At 41.8% G+C, this 20,230-nt stretch overlaps 1 protein-coding gene across 1 annotated transcript; it reads right to left on the reverse strand.

The window, feature by feature from the left end:
• Nucleotides 1-13,015: 13,015 nt before the first annotated feature.
• LOC306974593 (cholesterol 24-hydroxylase-like) lies at nt 13,016-19,929 on the reverse strand. Its single transcript, XM_079571905.1, has 15 exons — nt 19,755-19,929; nt 19,609-19,686; nt 19,107-19,188; nt 18,903-18,976; nt 18,189-18,275; nt 17,725-17,863; nt 17,502-17,612; nt 16,715-16,877; nt 16,410-16,475; nt 16,262-16,334; nt 15,999-16,083; nt 13,757-13,867; nt 13,474-13,562; nt 13,315-13,381; nt 13,016-13,218 (listed from the first exon to the last, which is right to left on the reverse strand). The coding sequence occupies exons 1-15, from the start codon at nt 19,901-19,903 to the stop codon at nt 13,072-13,074; spliced, it is 1,521 nt and encodes a 506-aa protein (XP_079428031.1). The 5' UTR covers nt 19,904-19,929; the 3' UTR covers nt 13,016-13,071.
• Between the last annotated feature and the right edge of the window lie 301 nt (nt 19,930-20,230).

Raw genomic sequence — 20,230 nt, forward strand, 5'->3', positions numbered from 1 at the left:
AACCCTAACCCTAACCCTAACCCTAACCCTAACCCTAACCCTAACCCTAACCCTAACCCTAACCCTAACCCTAACCCTAACCCTAACCCTAACCCTAACCCTAACCCTAACCCTAACCCTAACCCTAACCCTAACCCTAACCCTAACCCTAACCCTAACCCTAACCCTAACCCTAACCCTAACCCTAACCCTAACCCTAACCCTAACCCTAACCCTAACCCTAACCCTAACCCTAACCCTAACCCTAACCCTAACCCTAACCCTAACCCTAACCCTAACCCTAACCCTAACCCTAACCCTAACCCTAACCCTAACCCTAACCCTAACCCTAACCCTAACCCTAACCCTAACCCTAACCCTAACCCTAACCCTAACCCTAACCCTAACCCTAACCCTAACCCTAACCCTAACCCTAACCCTAACCCTAACCCTAACCCTAACCCTAACCCTAACCCTAACCCTAACCCTAACCCTAACCCTAACCCTAACCCTAACCCTAACCCTAACCCTAACCCTAACCCTAACCCTAACCCTAACCCTAACCCTAACCCTAACCCTAACCCTAACCCTAACCCTAACCCTAACCCTAACCCTAACCCTAACCCTAACCCTAACCCTAACCCTAACCCTAACCCTAACCCTAACCCTAACCCTAACCCTAACCCTAACCCTAACCCTAACCCTAACCCTAACCCTAACCCTAACCCTAACCCTAACCCTAACCCTAACCCTAACCCTAACCCTAACCCTAACCCTAACCCTAACCCTAACCCTAACCCTAACCCTAACCCTAACCCTAACCCTAACCCTAACCCTAACCCTAACCCTAACCCTAACCCTAACCCTAACCCTAACCCTAACCCTAACCCTAACCCTAACCCTAACCCTAACCCTAACCCTAACCCTAACCCTAACCCTAACCCTAACCCTAACCCTAACCCTAACCCTAACCCTAACCCTAACCCTAACCCTAACCCTAACCCTAACCCTAACCCTAACCCTAACCCTAACCCTAACCCTAACCCTAACCCTAACCCTAACCCTAACCCTAACCCTAACCCTAACCCTAACCCTAACCCTAACCCTAACCCTAACCCTAACCCTAACCCTAACCCTAACCCTAACCCTAACCCTAACCCTAACCCTAACCCTAACCCTAACCCTAACCCTAACCCTAACCCTAACCCTAACCCTAACCCTAACCCTAACCCTAACCCTAACCCTAACCCTAACCCTAACCCTAACCCTAACCCTAACCCTAACCCTAACCCTAACCCTAACCCTAACCCTAACCCTAACCCTAACCCTAACCCTAACCCTAACCCTAACCCTAACCCTAACCCCTAACCCTAACCCTAACCCTAACCCTAACCCTAACCCTAACCCTAACCCTAACCCTAACCCTAACCCTAACCCTAACCCTAACCCTAACCCTAACCCTAACCCTAACCCTAACCCTAACCCTAACCCTAACCCTAACCCTAACCCTAACCCTAACCCTAACCCTAACCCTAACCCTAACCCTAACCCTAACCCTAACCCTAACCCTAACCCTAACCCTAACCCTAACCCTAACCCTAACCCTAACCCTAACCCTAACCCTAACCCTAACCCTAACCCTAACCCTAACCCTAACCCTAACCCTAACCCTAACCCTAACCCTAACCCTAACCCTAACTAACCCTAACCCTAACCCTAACTAACCCTAACCCTAACCCTAACCCTAACCCTAACCCTAACCCTAACCCTAACCCTAACCCTAACTAACCCTAACCCTAACCCTAACCCTAACCCTAACCCTAACCCTAACCCTAACCCTAACCCTAACCCTAACCAAGTTGAGTTGGGGGATAGATGGCCTAATCCAATCATTGGCCCTAACCTTAAGGTCAGTGGACCCATGCCTAAACCTAATTTATAGGAAGGACAATTTTAGTTCTACAAAAAAACATCATTTTTTGCATTATGGATTATGTTAGCTTGTTATTTTAGTTTTTGATTTTGGTGTTGTACAACGCGACTCTGGGAAAACCTCATGGTACAACTTGCAGCAGATATGGCCCGTGCATTACCGAGCTCCACTAGGGAGTTGGGTCTAACTCATAAACCTACTCCGCCAGTGCCTATCTGGTGTTGGAAATGCCAGCGTTCATCATAAGACGCCTTGGAAGCCAGTTGGGGAAATACCGTAAGACGTGCCTATAATTTACCATGACAAGCAGTCATGAGGACATGTGCACTGATGCCTGAAGAAGGACTAGTTGATCCGAAACGTCGCGACCGTGCACAGAGGGGAATAGCTCACATTTAAAAATCCAAATTTGGTCAAGTTTGATAGAGCAACGCGGGATTTGGCGCACAGTATATAAGAAGCTCACCAAGCAGGGAGCATTCAGTCAGAGCAAGGCTAGTCAAGGACACACATGGACGTCAGAGTGACTCAGATCAATGGATAATACACACCAGGGGGCGCTGAACCCAATTTTTAAGGCAAGTTAGCCGACATTTAAAAACAATTTCACATTTAATTTAATTTTACATTATCAGTTTCTTCTATTAATTTCTCCATTAAACCAAGTTGAGTTGGGGGATAGATGGCCTAATCCAATCATTGGCCCTAACCTTAAGGTCAGTGGACCCATGCCTAAACCTAATTTATAGGAAGGACAATTTTAGTTCTACAAAAAAACATCATTTTTTGCATTATGGATTATGTTAGCTTGTTATTTTAGTTTTTGATTTTGGTGTTGTACAACGCGACTCTGGGAAAACCTCATGGTACAACTTGCAGCAGATATGGCCCGTGCATTACCGAGCTCCACTAGGGAGTTGGGTCTAACTCATAAACCTACTCCGCCAGTGCCTATCTGGTGTTGGAAATGCCAGCGTTCATCATAAGACGCCTTGGAAGCCAGTTGGGGAAATACCGTAAGACGTGCCTATAATTTACCATGACAAGCAGTCATGAGGACATGTGCACTGATGCCTGAAGAAGGACTAGTTGATCCGAAACGTCGCGACCGTGCACAGAGGGGAATAGCTCACATTTAAAAATCCAAATTTGGTCAAGTTTGATAGAGCAACGCGGGATTTGGCGCACAGTATATAAGAAGCTCACCAAGCAGGGAGCATTCAGTCAGAGCAAGGCTAGTCAAGGACACACATGGACGTAAGAGTGACTCAGATCAATGGATAATACACACCAGGGGGCGCTGAACCCAATTTTTAAGGCAAGTTAGCCGACATTTAAAAACAATTTCACATTTAATTTAATTTTACATTATCAGTTTCTTCTATTAATTTCTCCATTAAACCAAGTTGAGTTGGGGGATAGATGGCCTAATCCAATCATTGGCCCTAACCTTAAGGTCAGTGGACCCATGCCTAAACCTAATTTATAGGAAGGACAATTTTAGTTCTACAAAAAAACATCATTTTTTGCATTATGGATTATGTTAGCTTGTTATTTTAGTTTTTGATTTTGGTGTTGTACAACGCGACTCTGGGAAAACCTCATGGTACAACTTGCAGCAGATATGGCCCGTGCATTACCGAGCTCCACTAGGGAGTTGGGTCTAACTCATAAACCTACTCCGCCAGTGCCTATCTGGTGTTGGAAATGCCAGCGTTCATCATAAGACGCCTTGGAAGCCAGTTGGGGAAATACCGTAAGACGTGCCTATAATTTACCATGACAAGCAGTCATGAGGACATGTGCACTGATGCCTGAAGAAGGACTAGTTGATCCGAAACGTCGCGACCGTGCACAGAGGGGAATAGCTCACATTTAAAAATCCAAATTTGGTCAAGTTTGATAGAGCAACGCGGGATTTGGCGCACAGTATATAAGAAGCTCACCAAGCAGGGAGCATTCAGTCAGAGCAAGGCTAGTCAAGGACACACATGGACGTCAGAGTGACTCAGATCAATGGATAATACACACCAGGGGGCGCTGAACCCAATTTTTAAGGCAAGTTAGCCGACATTTAAAAACAATTTCACATTTAATTTAATTTTACATTATCAGTTTCTTCTATTAATTTCTCCATTAAACCAAGTTGAGTTGGGGGATAGATGGCCTAATCCAATCATTGGCCCTAACCTTAAGGTCAGTGGACCCATGCCTAAACCTAATTTATAGGAAGGACAATTTTAGTTCTACAAAAAAACATCATTTTTTGCATTATGGATTATGTTAGCTTGTTATTTTAGTTTTTGATTTTGGTGTTGTACAACGCGACTCTGGGAAAACCTCATGGTACAACTTGCAGCAGATATGGCCCGTGCATTACCGAGCTCCACTAGGGAGTTGGGTCTAACTCATAAACCTACTCCGCCAGTGCCTATCTGGTGTTGGAAATGCCAGCGTTCATCATAAGACGCCTTGGAAGCCAGTTGGGGAAATACCGTAAGACGTGCCTATAATTTACCATGACAAGCAGTCATGAGGACATGTGCACTGATGCCTGAAGAAGGACTAGTTGATCCGAAACGTCGCGACCGTGCACAGAGGGGAATAGCTCACATTTAAAAATCCAAATTTGGTCAAGTTTGATAGAGCAACGCGGGATTTGGCGCACAGTATATAAGAAGCTCACCAAGCAGGGAGCATTCAGTCAGAGCAAGGCTAGTCAAGGACACACATGGACGTCAGAGTGACTCAGATCAATGGATAATACACACCAGGGGGCGCTGAACCCAATTTTTAAGGCAAGTTAGCCGACATTTAAAAACAATTTCACATTTAATTTAATTTTACATTATCAGTTTCTTCTATTAATTTCTCCATTAAACCAAGTTGAGTTGGGGGATAGATGGCCTAATCCAATCATTGGCCCTAACCTTAAGGTCAGTGGACCCATGCCTAAACCTAATTTATAGGAAGGACAATTTTAGTTCTACAAAAAAACATCATTTTTTGCATTATGGATTATGTTAGCTTGTTATTTTAGTTTTTGATTTTGGTGTTGTACAACGCGACTCTGGGAAAACCTCATGGTACAACTTGCAGCAGATATGGCCCGTGCATTACCGAGCTCCACTAGGGAGTTGGGTCTAACTCATAAACCTACTCCGCCAGTGCCTATCTGGTGTTGGAAATGCCAGCGTTCATCATAAGACGCCTTGGAAGCCAGTTGGGGAAATACCGTAAGACGTGCCTATAATTTACCATGACAAGCAGTCATGAGGACATGTGCACTGATGCCTGAAGAAGGACTAGTTGATCCGAAACGTCGCGACCGTGCACAGAGGGGAATAGCTCACATTTAAAAATCCAAATTTGGTCAAGTTTGATAGAGCAACGCGGGATTTGGCGCACAGTATATAAGAAGCTCACCAAGCAGGGAGCATTCAGTCAGAGCAAGGCTAGTCAAGGACACACATGGACGTCAGAGTGACTCAGATCAATGGATAATACACACCAGGGGGCGCTGAACCCAATTTTTAAGGCAAGTTAGCCGACATTTAAAAACAATTTCACATTTAATTTAATTTTACATTATCAGTTTCTTCTATTAATTTCTCCATTAAACCAAGTTGAGTTGGGGGATAGATGGCCTAATCCAATCATTGGCCCTAACCTTAAGGTCAGTGGACCCATGCCTAAACCTAATTTATAGGAAGGACAATTTTAGTTCTACAAAAAAACATCATTTTTTGCATTATGGATTATGTTAGCTTGTTATTTTAGTTTTTGATTTTGGTGTTGTACAACGCGACTCTGGGAAAACCTCATGGTACAACTTGCAGCAGATATGGCCCGTGCATTACCGAGCTCCACTAGGGAGTTGGGTCTAACTCATAAACCTACTCCGCCAGTGCCTATCTGGTGTTGGAAATGCCAGCGTTCATCATAAGACGCCTTGGAAGCCAGTTGGGGAAATACCGTAAGACGTGCCTATAATTTACCATGACAAGCAGTCATGAGGACATGTGCACTGATGCCTGAAGAAGGACTAGTTGATCCGAAACGTCGCGACCGTGCACAGAGGGGAATAGCTCACATTTAAAAATCCAAATTTGGTCAAGTTTGATAGAGCAACGCGGGATTTGGCGCACAGTATATAAGAAGCTCACCAAGCAGGGAGCATTCAGTCAGAGCAAGGCTAGTCAAGGACACACATGGACGTCAGAGTGACTCAGATCAATGGATAATACACACCAGGGGGCGCTGAACCCAATTTTTAAGGCAAGTTAGCCGACATTTAAAAACAATTTCACATTTAATTTAATTTTACATTATCAGTTTCTTCTATTAATTTCTCCATTAAACCAAGTTGAGTTGGGGGATAGATGGCCTAATCCAATCATTGGCCCTAACCTTAAGGTCAGTGGACCCATGCCTAAACCTAATTTATAGGAAGGACAATTTTAGTTCTACAAAAAAACATCATTTTTTGCATTATGGATTATGTTAGCTTGTTATTTTAGTTTTTGATTTTGGTGTTGTACAACGCGACTCTGGGAAAACCTCATGGTACAACTTGCAGCAGATATGGCCCGTGCATTACCGAGCTCCACTAGGGAGTTGGGTCTAACTCATAAACCTACTCCGCCAGTGCCTATCTGGTGTTGGAAATGCCAGCGTTCATCATAAGACGCCTTGGAAGCCAGTTGGGGAAATACCGTAAGACGTGCCTATAATTTACCATGACAAGCAGTCATGAGGACATGTGCACTGATGCCTGAAGAAGGACTAGTTGATCCGAAACGTCGCGACCGTGCACAGAGGGGAATAGCTCACATTTAAAAATCCAAATTTGGTCAAGTTTGATAGAGCAACGCGGGATTTGGCGCACAGTATATAAGAAGCTCACCAAGCAGGGAGCATTCAGTCAGAGCAAGGCTAGTCAAGGACACACATGGACGTCAGAGTGACTCAGATCAATGGATAATACACACCAGGGGGCGCTGAACCCAATTTTTAAGGCAAGTTAGCCGACATTTAAAAACAATTTCACATTTAATTTAATTTTACATTATCAGTTTCTTCTATTAATTTCTCCATTAAACCAAGTTGAGTTGGGGGATAGATGGCCTAATCCAATCATTGGCCCTAACCTTAAGGTCAGTGGACCCATGCCTAAACCTAATTTATAGGAAGGACAATTTTAGTTCTACAAAAAAACATCATTTTTTGCATTATGGATTATGTTAGCTTGTTATTTTAGTTTTTGATTTTGGTGTTGTACAACGCGACTCTGGGAAAACCTCATGGTACAACTTGCAGCAGATATGGCCCGTGCATTACCGAGCTCCACTAGGGAGTTGGGTCTAACTCATAAACCTACTCCGCCAGTGCCTATCTGGTGTTGGAAATGCCAGCGTTCATCATAAGACGCCTTGGAAGCCAGTTGGGGAAATACCGTAAGACGTGCCTATAATTTACCATGACAAGCAGTCATGAGGACATGTGCACTGATGCCTGAAGAAGGACTAGTTGATCCGAAACGTCGCGACCGTGCACAGAGGGGAATAGCTCACATTTAAAAATCCAAATTTGGTCAAGTTTGATAGAGCAACGCGGGATTTGGCGCACAGTATATAAGAAGCTCACCAAGCAGGGAGCATTCAGTCAGAGCAAGGCTAGTCAAGGACACACATGGACGTCAGAGTGACTCAGATCAATGGATAATACACACCAGGGGGCGCTGAACCCAATTTTTAAGGCAAGTTAGCCGACATTTAAAAACAATTTCACATTTAATTTAATTTTACATTATCAGTTTCTTCTATTAATTTCTCCATTAAACCAAGTTGAGTTGGGGGATAGATGGCCTAATCCAATCATTGGCCCTAACCTTAAGGTCAGTGGACCCATGCCTAAACCTAATTTATAGGAAGGACAATTTTAGTTCTACAAAAAAACATCATTTTTTGCATTATGGATTATGTTAGCTTGTTATTTTAGTTTTTGATTTTGGTGTTGTACAACGCGACTCTGGGAAAACCTCATGGTACAACTTGCAGCAGATATGGCCCGTGCATTACCGAGCTCCACTAGGGAGTTGGGTCTAACTCATAAACCTACTCCGCCAGTGCCTATCTGGTGTTGGAAATGCCAGCGTTCATCATAAGACGCCTTGGAAGCCAGTTGGGGAAATACCGTAAGACGTGCCTATAATTTACCATGACAAGCAGTCATGAGGACATGTGCACTGATGCCTGAAGAAGGACTAGTTGATCCGAAACGTCGCGACCGTGCACAGAGGGGAATAGCTCACATTTAAAAATCCAAATTTGGTCAAGTTTGATAGAGCAACGCGGGATTTGGCGCACAGTATATAAGAAGCTCACCAAGCAGGGAGCATTCAGTCAGAGCAAGGCTAGTCAAGGACACACATGGACGTCAGAGTGACTCAGATCAATGGATAATACACACCAGGGGGCGCTGAACCCAATTTTTAAGGCAAGTTAGCCGACATTTAAAAACAATTTCACATTTAATTTAATTTTACATTATCAGTTTCTTCTATTAATTTCTCCATTAAACCAAGTTGAGTTGGGGGATAGATGGCCTAATCCAATCATTGGCCCTAACCTTAAGGTCAGTGGACCCATGCCTAAACCTAATTTATAGGAAGGACAATTTTAGTTCTACAAAAAAACATCATTTTTTGCATTATGGATTATGTTAGCTTGTTATTTTAGTTTTTGATTTTGGTGTTGTACAACGCGACTCTGGGAAAACCTCATGGTACAACTTGCAGCAGATATGGCCCGTGCATTACCGAGCTCCACTAGGGAGTTGGGTCTAACTCATAAACCTACTCCGCCAGTGCCTATCTGGTGTTGGAAATGCCAGCGTTCATCATAAGACGCCTTGGAAGCCAGTTGGGGAAATACCGTAAGACGTGCCTATAATTTACCATGACAAGCAGTCATGAGGACATGTGCACTGATGCCTGAAGAAGGACTAGTTGATCCGAAACGTCGCGACCGTGCACAGAGGGGAATAGCTCACATTTAAAAATCCAAATTTGGTCAAGTTTGATAGAGCAACGCGGGATTTGGCGCACAGTATATAAGAAGCTCACCAAGCAGGGAGCATTCAGTCAGAGCAAGGCTACTCAAGGACACACTTGGACGTAAGAGTGACTCAGATCAATGGATAATACACACCAGGGGGCGCTGAACCCAATTTTTAAGGCAATTTAGCCGACATTTAAAAACAATTTCACATTTAATTTAATTTTACATTATCAGTTTCTTCTATTAATTTCTCCATTAAACCAAGTTGAGTTGGGGGATAGATGGCCTAATCCAATCATTGGCCCTAACCTTAAGGTCAGTGGACCCATGCCTAAACCTAATTTATAGGAAGGACAATTTTAGTTCTACAAAAAAACATCATTTTTTGCATTATGGATTATGTTAGCTTGTTATTTTAGTTTTTGATTTTGGTGTTGTACAACGCGACTCTGGGAAAACCTCATGGTACAACTTGCAGCAGATATGGCCCGTGCATTACCGAGCTCCACTAGGGAGTTGGGTCTAACTCATAAACCTAACCCTAACCCTAACCCTAACCCTAACCCTAACCCCTAACCCTAACCCTAACCCTAACCCTAACCCTAACCCATATGCAAATGAGAGTCTTGGCTTTCCAGAGTCATCTGCACTTTCTTCTCTATACCTAACCCTAACCCTAACCCTAACCCTAACCCTAACCCAACCCTAACCCTAACCCTAACCCTAACCAACTCCCCCTAGTGGATGGGGTTAGGAAACGTTGCCACATATGCAAATGAGAGTCATGGCTTTCCAGAGTCATCTGCACTTTCTTCTCTATACCTACAGCCCCCATGGCCCCGGCAGCCCTCTAACCCAAACCCTGAGGAACTCCCCCTAGTGGACGCCATTGGTAAGTGCTTGTCACATCTTGTTACTGAGTTCTGGCCATGCCTGCATTTACATTACACATCATTTGAACAAATCAGGTCGACTCATATCGCCCTAATTCATGACTTGAAAATGACTTTAAATAGAATTCATTTCTCCATTAAACCCAGTTGAGCTGTTGACTAGAGGGCCATATACAACCATCGGCCCTGACCTTAAGGTCAGTGGACCCATGCCTGAACCTAAGTTATAGGAAGGACCATTTCAGTTCTACAGAAAAATATCATTTTTTGCATTTGGGATTATGTTAGTTTGTTATCGTGCCTTTTTTGGAATGACAATTTCAGTTTTACATTATATCAGTTTTGCATTTAGAATGAGATTGCTTTCTTATTTTCTGATTTTCAAACTAATTGGAGTCTAGCTCAGGTGATGAGTAACTCAGGTATGGCCAGTGCATAACTCAAACCCTTAACCCCTAAACCCTAAGGAACTCCCCCTAGTGGATGGGGTTAGGAAACGTTGCCACATGCAAATGAGAGTCATGGCTTTCCAGAGTGTAGTATTTACTCTCACGGACAATGAGTAAAAAACGCAACATGCTGCGCGGCCTCTAGGGGCATGAGTTACTTTGTTCTGCTTTAATTAGCCAACCGAGAATTAATCTGAAGAGCCACTGGACACTAATGAGTTACATTAAGTCAGTAAAACTACCACTGTAACCTTTTCAGCAAATTGTACATCTAGAAATAGTTTGATTACTCAATGCAGCTGCAAGTTTAATCACTGATGAATTGTGGTTGCAATATGAAAATACAAAACATGTACATGTGAATCTTGCATGAGATTAATACTGAATATTAAAATTGACCTGTTACTTGCCATCTAGGGTTAGGTTTAGGGTTAGGAAGGGCAAGTGTGATGTGTTTCTCACACATGTTTTTAGAAACTAGAAGGTCTTGGCTTTCAAAAAAGGTAAAAAAAAATCTAACCCTAAGGTGGCTGGTAAACAGGTTAAAGCTTCACTTGATAAAATAATCGTAACCTCAACACTTGTCACAATTATATAATCTATTTGATCTCAAACCAGTAGCTCTCCTGCCCTTTTTCCAAGTCGCTTGCTGGGGACTTACTACACGCATAGTTTAGGAGGGTTTTTTTTAGACACCCGAGATAACACCCGAGACTCCAGCAGATTGCAGTTTGGCTCCTGTAATTGTCATGTGGCCACACTCCCATTCAAGAAGAAAAACAATCCATTGTCTTTTTGATACTATTGTGAATCTAATTATTAGAACCAAGCAGAAACCTTTTACAACTGGTTTGCACATCCTAATTAATTAACTATAATTAATTATAACTGCATTTATGAGTAGATTCTCTGAGTGAGGAAAGACATTACACTTGTGGGCTTCCATGAATTGGCAAAATAATGATATTGGGCTTCCATGAATTGGCAAAATAATGATATTCATAAAAAGCCCACCTACTGGGGCCCGGATAGCAAAAAAATTAAAAAACGAGTTCCTTAGCAACAGCATACATGCTCTTATAAGTTTCATCTTGGGAAATATGCCCCGGATTGGGATGGCAAACAAGAAAAGACCTTTAACTAGGCCAGGATATAAGACAATGGCACAAATCCCTCCTTCTATTGCTACATGTAGGTCAACAAAGAAGCATTCATTCATTCTGCCAGTATGTTTATCCAATTAAAAGTCCATATATCAACCAAAACTAGCTCTTTGTTTTTTCCTATTATGTAAATACAAGGTGCACGTTTGCTAATTAAAGACACACTGCGGAAAATTCCAGGTTATGTGACATCACAAGAACCTAAACCGTTTAAAAGCTCGACACAAACACCAAACGTGGCAATGATACAGTACAAAACAAGCTCCTAATGATCAGCCAGACTTCATCAGCTCTATTTTTGCACCGCAATATTAAAATAAAATATTTTCAAGTGAGGATTAACACGCACATCCAATCTAAATAGTGTGCAGGACAAAAGTCGACTATGAAGCCGGAAAAGATAAAAGTCACTTAGTTGTGCGGACTTTTTTCTTTTCCAGGATTATCTATTTACTTAATGTTTAGCTACCAGTATAGGAACAGCAGAGCAGAAACATCTAAGACGAGCAAAGGTTGTGAGTCAGGTCTGAGGAGAGGCACATTTTGAAGTATTTTTGACCAACAAAAACATCTTTAATTGCATTTTGTTCTATTTAAATGGTGAAACAATAATGCAGTGTGACGAACTCCAACAGCAGTGTAGAGGAACATTTAAAATGGTAAACTAAAAGAAAGTCAGTGTGCCTCAAACCTTTTTTGTCTTGCCTTCATTATACTCTGTGTAGCCTCACCTCAGGGGTCTTGTAGATTGTTGAGAAGGGACCAATTGAAATGACACTTTATTAGTAAAAAGACAATGTTGTGTGCTCAAAACAACGCTAAAAATGAAACATTATAGCCTTTCTTTTAAAAAATAATGTTCTAATAGTAGCCAGTTTCATCTTCCTTGAATATTCCTCGAGTACCCCCAGGGGTCCCCGTACCCTTGGTTGGGAAACACTGTTCTTGTGCATTAATTATAATACTTTCACGCTGTATCTTCACTTAATAAAAAAATAAATAACTTTCAATTCTGAATATATGGTTGTGAGTAAAGTTATTATTCAGCTAAGATTTGCGACCATTCAAAAGGCCAATCTCTCACAAAGAGCACCACCTTTTATTCTCTTGAGGACATGGGCTGAATAAGGATCACTCAAACATGCACCGAAACATATATTTCATAAGGGAACAATATTATATCATTCAAAGCTTAAGCAAAATTCTGCCACTTTAATTTAGCAGCCAATTAATACGCAGCCAAATAATATATACTAGGAATTTGCAGTGAACACATTACAGTGTTCTCTCTGGATTCTAAATGTATTTCTGTTAGAAGAACCACACATTTGTTGAAGACTGTGCGTGCACTCATTTCTTTTGAGATCGCAACACTGTTAAAACTATTTCCACTGGCAGGTGTGAAAAGAAAGGCACCACTGCCCTCTAGTGGCTGCTTTAAGTTAGTAGTTTTGTGCCTCGTTGGGATCTTGTTTTATTTCAACTCTTATCATACTGACACACTATCAGCAAACAAGAATAAACATTTTGAACCAAATATATATTATGCAGCCTTTGAGTAGCATGTATAAAGTATTCAAACACATCAGTAATTTATGTGAAGTTCCTATGGTTGATGGTGCACAGGACCCCACTCTTTGGCCTGAGTGAAGCGGTGTCTTTGACATCAAAACTCTGTCCTGGGACAAGGGTGAAGTCAAACCTTTGGATGAGTTTAGCCATCACCACTTTAGCCTCCATCTGCCAACAACCAGAAACACAGCCATAGAATGTTTACACTCTGTTTATCTATATTGTACTTACTTGTATTTTTTTAGGTCATTAGCTTTATCCTACCTGGGCAAATTTACGTCCGAGACACGAGCGAGGACCAAGTGAAAAGGGGTAGTAGCAGTAGTAAAGCCTGGAGTTGATTGTCAAAAAAAAATAAAAAATTTAAAGGCCCATATTCTGTCCATAGTTTTTCTTGTAATTTGTTTAAGGACAATCACTCACTTGGGAGCATCAGGGTGAAATCTGTCTGGGTCAAACTTCTGAGGATCCTTGAAGAATTGTTCCATTCGTCCAGTGACATAGCTGTTAAACTAAAATAAGGAAACAATGGTTAAATGTGGGTGAAAAGTTCTGAATAGAAAAAAAAGTCTTCTTAAATGAAACATGAATGAGACAATGAGACCATAGTTCGGGCTTCTGTAATGGGACTTTGCAATGTTTTTTCATGTGTATCATCAGCTCAGGTGGAAAAAAAAACAAACAAAAACATTTTTTTTTCCCTTACCATGGCGGTGGCTCCTCCTGGTATGTAGATGTCACCAATCACCATGTCCTCCTGCAGGTCGCGGGACGTCCCAGGAGCAGTCGGGTACATTCTGAGTGTCTCTTTCAGCACCTACAGTGAATACATGGGATTCATGTTCGTTGTAAGATATTACAGTGAATGGTTTAAACTGCAAAACAGGAATGTAGCGTTTTAAAATGTCAAGAGCTTAAAAAACACACACAAACAAAAAAACAACAGAAACAAATACACCTGTTCTGATCATGTTCTGGATCAAACTCTCTTCCCTGCTATGAACTGTTTTGGTTTTCACTGAGCATTCAATGTAGATGCCGCTCTTGCACCCTCTGCAGGCATTATTTTGTACCTAAAATCGATCACTACTGGTGGGGAAATGTTTAAGGCAGATGGATGAAGAAAAATGATCTACTTAAACTATCACTTCTGGGGTTTTCTAGACACAGTACTCTATACACTGCGTTCTAAATTATTATGCAAATGACATTTTTCTAAGATTTTCTAAATTGTCAACTCAAATGACAGTCAGCATCATTTTTAAGTCTTTACCTGGTAGAGGATCATTTAAAAGTGGTAGAAAAAATTTCCCAGTGAAAACAGTATTTTTTTTCAAAAATAAATATAGTAAAACCTCAAAATCCACTGTTCCAAATTATTAGGCAAATCATCATTTCAATACATTTTAAAGCTTGTAATTAACTGAAAATGGTCATTTGTTGTATTTGTAGCATTAGGAGGTCATATTTACTGAAATCAAAAGCTATTTCAATCCAAAAAAAATATTAACAGGTCAAGTTATATTTTACCAAAGGAGCCCTTGTGTGAAGCAGCTTCAAAATTCTTAAATCCATTAAACTTGTGAGTTTTTGGACAGTTTCTGTTTGGATTTCTTTGCAGAATGTCAGAATAGTCTCCCAGAGCTGCTGTTTGGATGAAAACTGCCTCCCACCCTCAACCCTCAACAGGGTTGAGGTCAGGGGAGGAGGGGGTCCACATCATGAGCTTCTCTCCTTTTATGCCCATAGCAGCCAGTGATGCAGAGGTTTTCTTTACAGCAGGACATGGTGCGTTGTCATGATGAAGAGGATCTTCTTTGGGAAAACACGGCTCTTCTTTTTGTAGCATAAAAGACAGTGGTCAGTCAGAAACTTCACATATTTTTTAAAGGTCATTTTCACACCTTCAGGGAGCCTAAAAGGGCCTAAAGGGACCGACCAGCTCTCTCACCATGACTCTGGCACAAAACATGACTCCGCCCCCTCCTTACTGATGTCACAGCCTTGTTGGGACATTGTGGCCATTCACCTCCATCCATCTGACCATCCAGGGTCACACGGCCTCATCAGTGACAAGACTGTTTGAAAATGAGTCTCATGTATTTCTGAGCCACTGTAGCCGTTTCTGCTTCAGCTTCAATGAACCGTTTAGGGGAGGCCTGATAGAAGGTTTATGCACAACTGCAGCCTCTGGAGGGTCCTACACCTTCATGTTCAGGAGACTCCAGAGGCACCAGCAGCTTCAAATACCTGTATGCTGCTTTGTAGCAGCTGTTCTCTTAATCTGATGTGTTTGTCTGGCAGAAACCGTCCATATTGTGCCATTATCTGCACAAACCTGTGTGTGCTCTGAATCATCCACAAATCTCTTATCAGTTCGATGATTACGCTTAATCTTTCATGAAATATCGAAGGTTTTCATACCTAGACCAAGGCATTCAACTATTTCACGCTTTTCATCAGCAGAGAGACACTTTTCCTTTACCATATTGCTTGAAAATGATGATCTGCATAATAAAGTGGAACACCCTTTTTCAGTAGTTTTTCCCTTAACTGGGCTTAACCTGAAAACTAATCATCCCAGGTCTCTGAGATTAATGTCAGTGATTCATAGAGCCCCAAGACACGATACCATCCATGAGTTTCATTATTATTCTTTTTTTTTTTCACCTTTTTGACACAAAAATCCAATTTGCATAATAATTTGGAACGCAGTGTACTACTGGAAAAACCAACATACGTATAGTTTAAGTGATTTAAGGCAAATGATTTCACAACAAACGTAAACTGTAACTGGGTCAAACCACTTAATACAACCACCTGGAAACATTTGTATAGCTTGCACATGAATAGCAGTACAAGGTATTCTAAATGTTGACAGATATTGCATTACTACAGTCAGTTATTACATTACTGGCGTGATATAAAACATGCTTCATTCCCTGTACCTGTGTGAGGTACGTCAGGTTTCCCAGGTCGTCGTAGCTGATTTCTCTTTTCATTCCTAAAACGTCGTCCACCTCTTTCTTCAATCTGGGAGAGAGCAGAGTAAGAATTTATGAAGCATTACTAATGTTGAAATGATGATGTTTGCGTGCTCTCAGATGTCCAGGAGTTTTACATCAAAGTTCATGTTTTCATAAAAAAAGAAATGTCACAGGATATTTATTCTGAGCTCATCATTAGGTAACTTTACTGTATGCATCCTCACTTCTCCAGTATGTCCGGATGTCTGCCCAGCTCCATCGTGCAGAAGGCGAGCTGATTGGCTGTCGTCTCCTGACCTGTAATGATAATCCATAACACAATGACCTCAACAAATGATCAACATCAGCCAAATGTGAAACCAAAACCCTCACCTGCGATAAAGAAGGTCACGAAGTTGTCCAGCATAAACTCTTCATCCTCTTTGGTCATACTTTCTTCTAGAATTGTAGATGAAGTTCAATACATGGGTCAAAAATAGAATAAGCATCTTTTCTAACAATTGATAATCACATCAATATTATAAATATATTCTCTATTTCTATTTAAATATGTTCACTTATTTTGAGCTCAATAATTTGCCAGTACATAGATCTGCCAAATGCTACTTTAGTTTTTTTCAGAGTATATTTGTTGTAATACAGGAAAGTAAATTTGTGTTGAATGAACCTAAGTCCACCTTGTCCCGCCGACTTGATGATTTGCGTGAGAATATCTCGAGGGACCTCCTCTCCGTTTTTTATGGCTGTTTTCCTCTGGTTGATCCACTGAGCTCCAGTCGTCCGCAGCAGACGACAGGCCTCCCTCACTTCATTAATGAACCGCCAGTTCTGAGGGAAGTACTGGACAAGTATACAATGTTTACCATGATGTGAGAGAGACACACTATAACAATAAAAATATATATAGAGAGAGAGGTAGAGAGAGAGGGGGGGAAACGGGGGTGGTAGAGAGTTAGAGAGAGAGAAGTAGAGGTAGAGAGGGGGTTAGAGAGAGAGGCGGGGGGGCGGGGTGGTGGTAGAGGGGTAGAGCGAGAGGTAGAGAGATAGGGGTAGAGAGAGAGTGAGTGAGGTAGAGGGGTAGAGATAGTGGTAGAGAGGTAGAGAGAGGGGTAGAGAGGTAGAGGGGTAGAAATAGAGGTAGCGAGAGAGTAAGAGAGGAAAAGGTGTGGAGAGGTAGCAGGGTAGAGAGAGAGGGATAGAGAGAGACAGGTAGAGAGTGACAGGTAGAGACAGAGAACGGTAGAGAGAGGGAGGTAAAAAGAGAGGAGCAGAGAGAGTGAGCGAGGTGGAGGGATAAAGATAGAAGTAGAGAGAGAAAGAGGTAGGGAGAGAGAGGCAGAGAGGGCGAGGTTGAGATAGAGGTAGAGAAAGAGAGGGTAAAGAGGAGGAGGAATATAGAGAGAGAGAGAGAAAACCAAACAGTGTCTTTTTATGCGGCAGTGGATAAATACATTTGAAACTAACCTCAAAGGACGCATCTCGGATGTAATAGCACATTCCCTTTAAGCACGTCTCAATGGCTTTGGGAAAAGGTGAGGTGTATTTAAGCAGGTCCAAATCTATGCCAAATGCAACCTGTGAGGGAAAATCCAAGCACTAAGTCTTTGTAGTAATAAATCCAAACATTGTAAATTCCAACCTCAGAAACAACTTAAGTCTCAGGAAATAGTGCTAAAGCAAATTTTACCGTAGCGATGACATCCAGGGTGACGCTGTTGAACATGCTGAGCATACTGGCCACTGTGCTGCTCTCTGCCTCCTCTGAGAGTTTGTCCATCAGTTTCTCTGCCCTTTCATTAAAGGTGCCCATCAGACCTCTCAGGTACCTGCAAGCATTTTGTGTTTCTATTTAGTTGCTATTTGTTTGCAATTGACATTTTTAGACATTGTTTTAGACACTGACAAAAAAAAAAAAGCATGTTTATATTGACTAGTCTTTGGTTCTTCTTTTTAAAACATCCATCAGAAAGTACAATGAGCACTGAGCCCCACACTTTGGGTTGCCAGATCCTATGACTAAAGACAGTTTGCAATGAAATACAGATACTCACAACCCAAATAACAGCACCTGTCAACAATGAAGTATGAATGAAGTATTACTGAAGGCATTTCAAACTCAGCGGCTGAATACAAATCAACATAATAACTCACAGGCTGCTGAAGGCGGGGTCCATGATGCGTCTCTGCTTGTACCACTGCTCATGGTTCAGAGCCGTCACCAAACCACTCCCCAAAAACCTTCACAAAACAGACAATAAATAATTTCAAAAAGGGGAGGAGACTCATTATAACGATTCAATTTAATAGGAAATTCTTGTATTGATACTTTTGTAATTCATTTCAATTACACCTCCAGTTCCCTTTAAATATTTGTTGTACTGTGTCATTAGGAAGCATGGAATAAGTAGCAATATTTCATGTCTCATCATGACCAATACACAGCTACGTTATAAAGAGATTACCCTGGCTTATCTTGGTGTATTGTAGAGGATTGTCTTAGTATTTTTTTTCCCAGGGCTGTTTTAGGAGATCTTGTCCAACAGGTTCAACAGTTTAGCGCCCGTGCTTCACAACAAGAATCGTGGGTTTGATTCCCGGACCATGCTCTGCCTGTGTCTGCGTAGGTAACTCCGGGTGCTCCTACCACTAAAACATGTACAATAGCCCAGGATGAATGAGAGTGTGTTTGAGAGTGCAAGTGGGACAACAAGAGGAAATGAGGCGTGTTTACATGCACGTGTCACATGTATGTTATTAACACTGTCCTGACCAAATGAACAAACAAATACAGTAACTGTTGAAAAACAATGAAGCGCAACATTATGACAAGATTGAATTCTCTCTCTCGATAGTGTGTCAACTCACCGTACACCAAAGAGGTTGAACAGTCGCTTGTAGAGAAATCTATCTTTGGGGTATTTTGAGGACATGAGGATTTCCTGAAATTATGGCATGAAAATAAAAGTTGGAAGACATAAACATAGTCTTAAACGGCGATATATAACGGCAAAGCCATAACTTATTCTTAAACAAAGAACTTAATTCTTAATTGCTCAAAATTAGGCTTACCTTTGTAGCTTCAGGAGAGGTTACACAGAGAATCACATAATGGAGAATATTGATCTTATAAACTGGACCATATGTCTCTGACCTGAAAATAATTGTTAGAAGATGTAGTAACAGTGATATGATGGAAATAGCATGGTCCATATATATAATAACCATGTTATTACTGTGCTGTAAAGTGCAGCTGTACAGACACAGAAAAATGCTGTCAGTCTGCTCCTGTCATTCCTACAATTTAGAGGTTTTTAGGGCTGAAGTAATATAATATCTTGTGCAGAATGCTGAGTGTAGTCTCAGTGTAGTCTCAAACATATGGGGTACTGAAATTATGGGTTTTATTGCTTGACTTGAATGAAGTCACAAGGAACTAATGGATAAGGCTACAGCCCTATATGAAAATGGAAGGACAAGCAAAGGCTGGCTAAGTAGATCACTTGAATGTATCTGGAATTGATAATGAAGCCATGTCTAGTTATTCATTATTTTCCCAGTGTGGTTTTCTCACCATTCAAGGAATTTGTCGTGAACTATCCCGTCCCTTTTCATCACCTCCACAAGTACTGGCGAGTGTCCCAAGAGAAAACTGCATTTAAAGAAATAGACAGTGAAGTAAGATGCGCTGAGACGCGTTAAGAGTTCACACAGGCGTACCTTTTCCGTGGCGGTCCAGGGATGTGATCATATTTGAGGTGCAAGTGTTTGATATAAAGGCAAAAACCGAGAAAGGCTGCAACAGATAAACACAGGGCGAAGAGGAGCACCTGCGGGAGCCAGCTGAGCAGAGCGCTGAAGACTGTCATGGTGGAAGCGTCACTAACGCACTGTGGACTGTCTGCGCTGGAGCCTGAACTTACAATCGAGACTTCCGTGTTTGTTGCGCAACACTGGGATCTGCATACGGCTTTCAGTTTATTCGCAGGGCTGGTCCAACCTCTCACCTGCTGTGTGTTTGCAAAAGAAAGTAGGCACAATGGCAAGACTAACCAGCCATTAGGAGAAAGGCATTTATTTATTTACATACTGACATTTTTTGTCAAGGTGACATGAAAACAGGAAGCGACCTCCCTCTCTCCTGGTACTGCTGAATTTGTGGCCTTTTTCTGCAAATTGCATTTGTGGTTTCTGTG

The sequence above is a fragment of the Gobius niger genome, assembly GCF_951799975.1.
Source record: "Gobius niger genome assembly, chromosome: 15".
Classification (NCBI taxonomy): domain Eukaryota; kingdom Metazoa; phylum Chordata; class Actinopteri; order Gobiiformes; family Gobiidae; genus Gobius; species Gobius niger.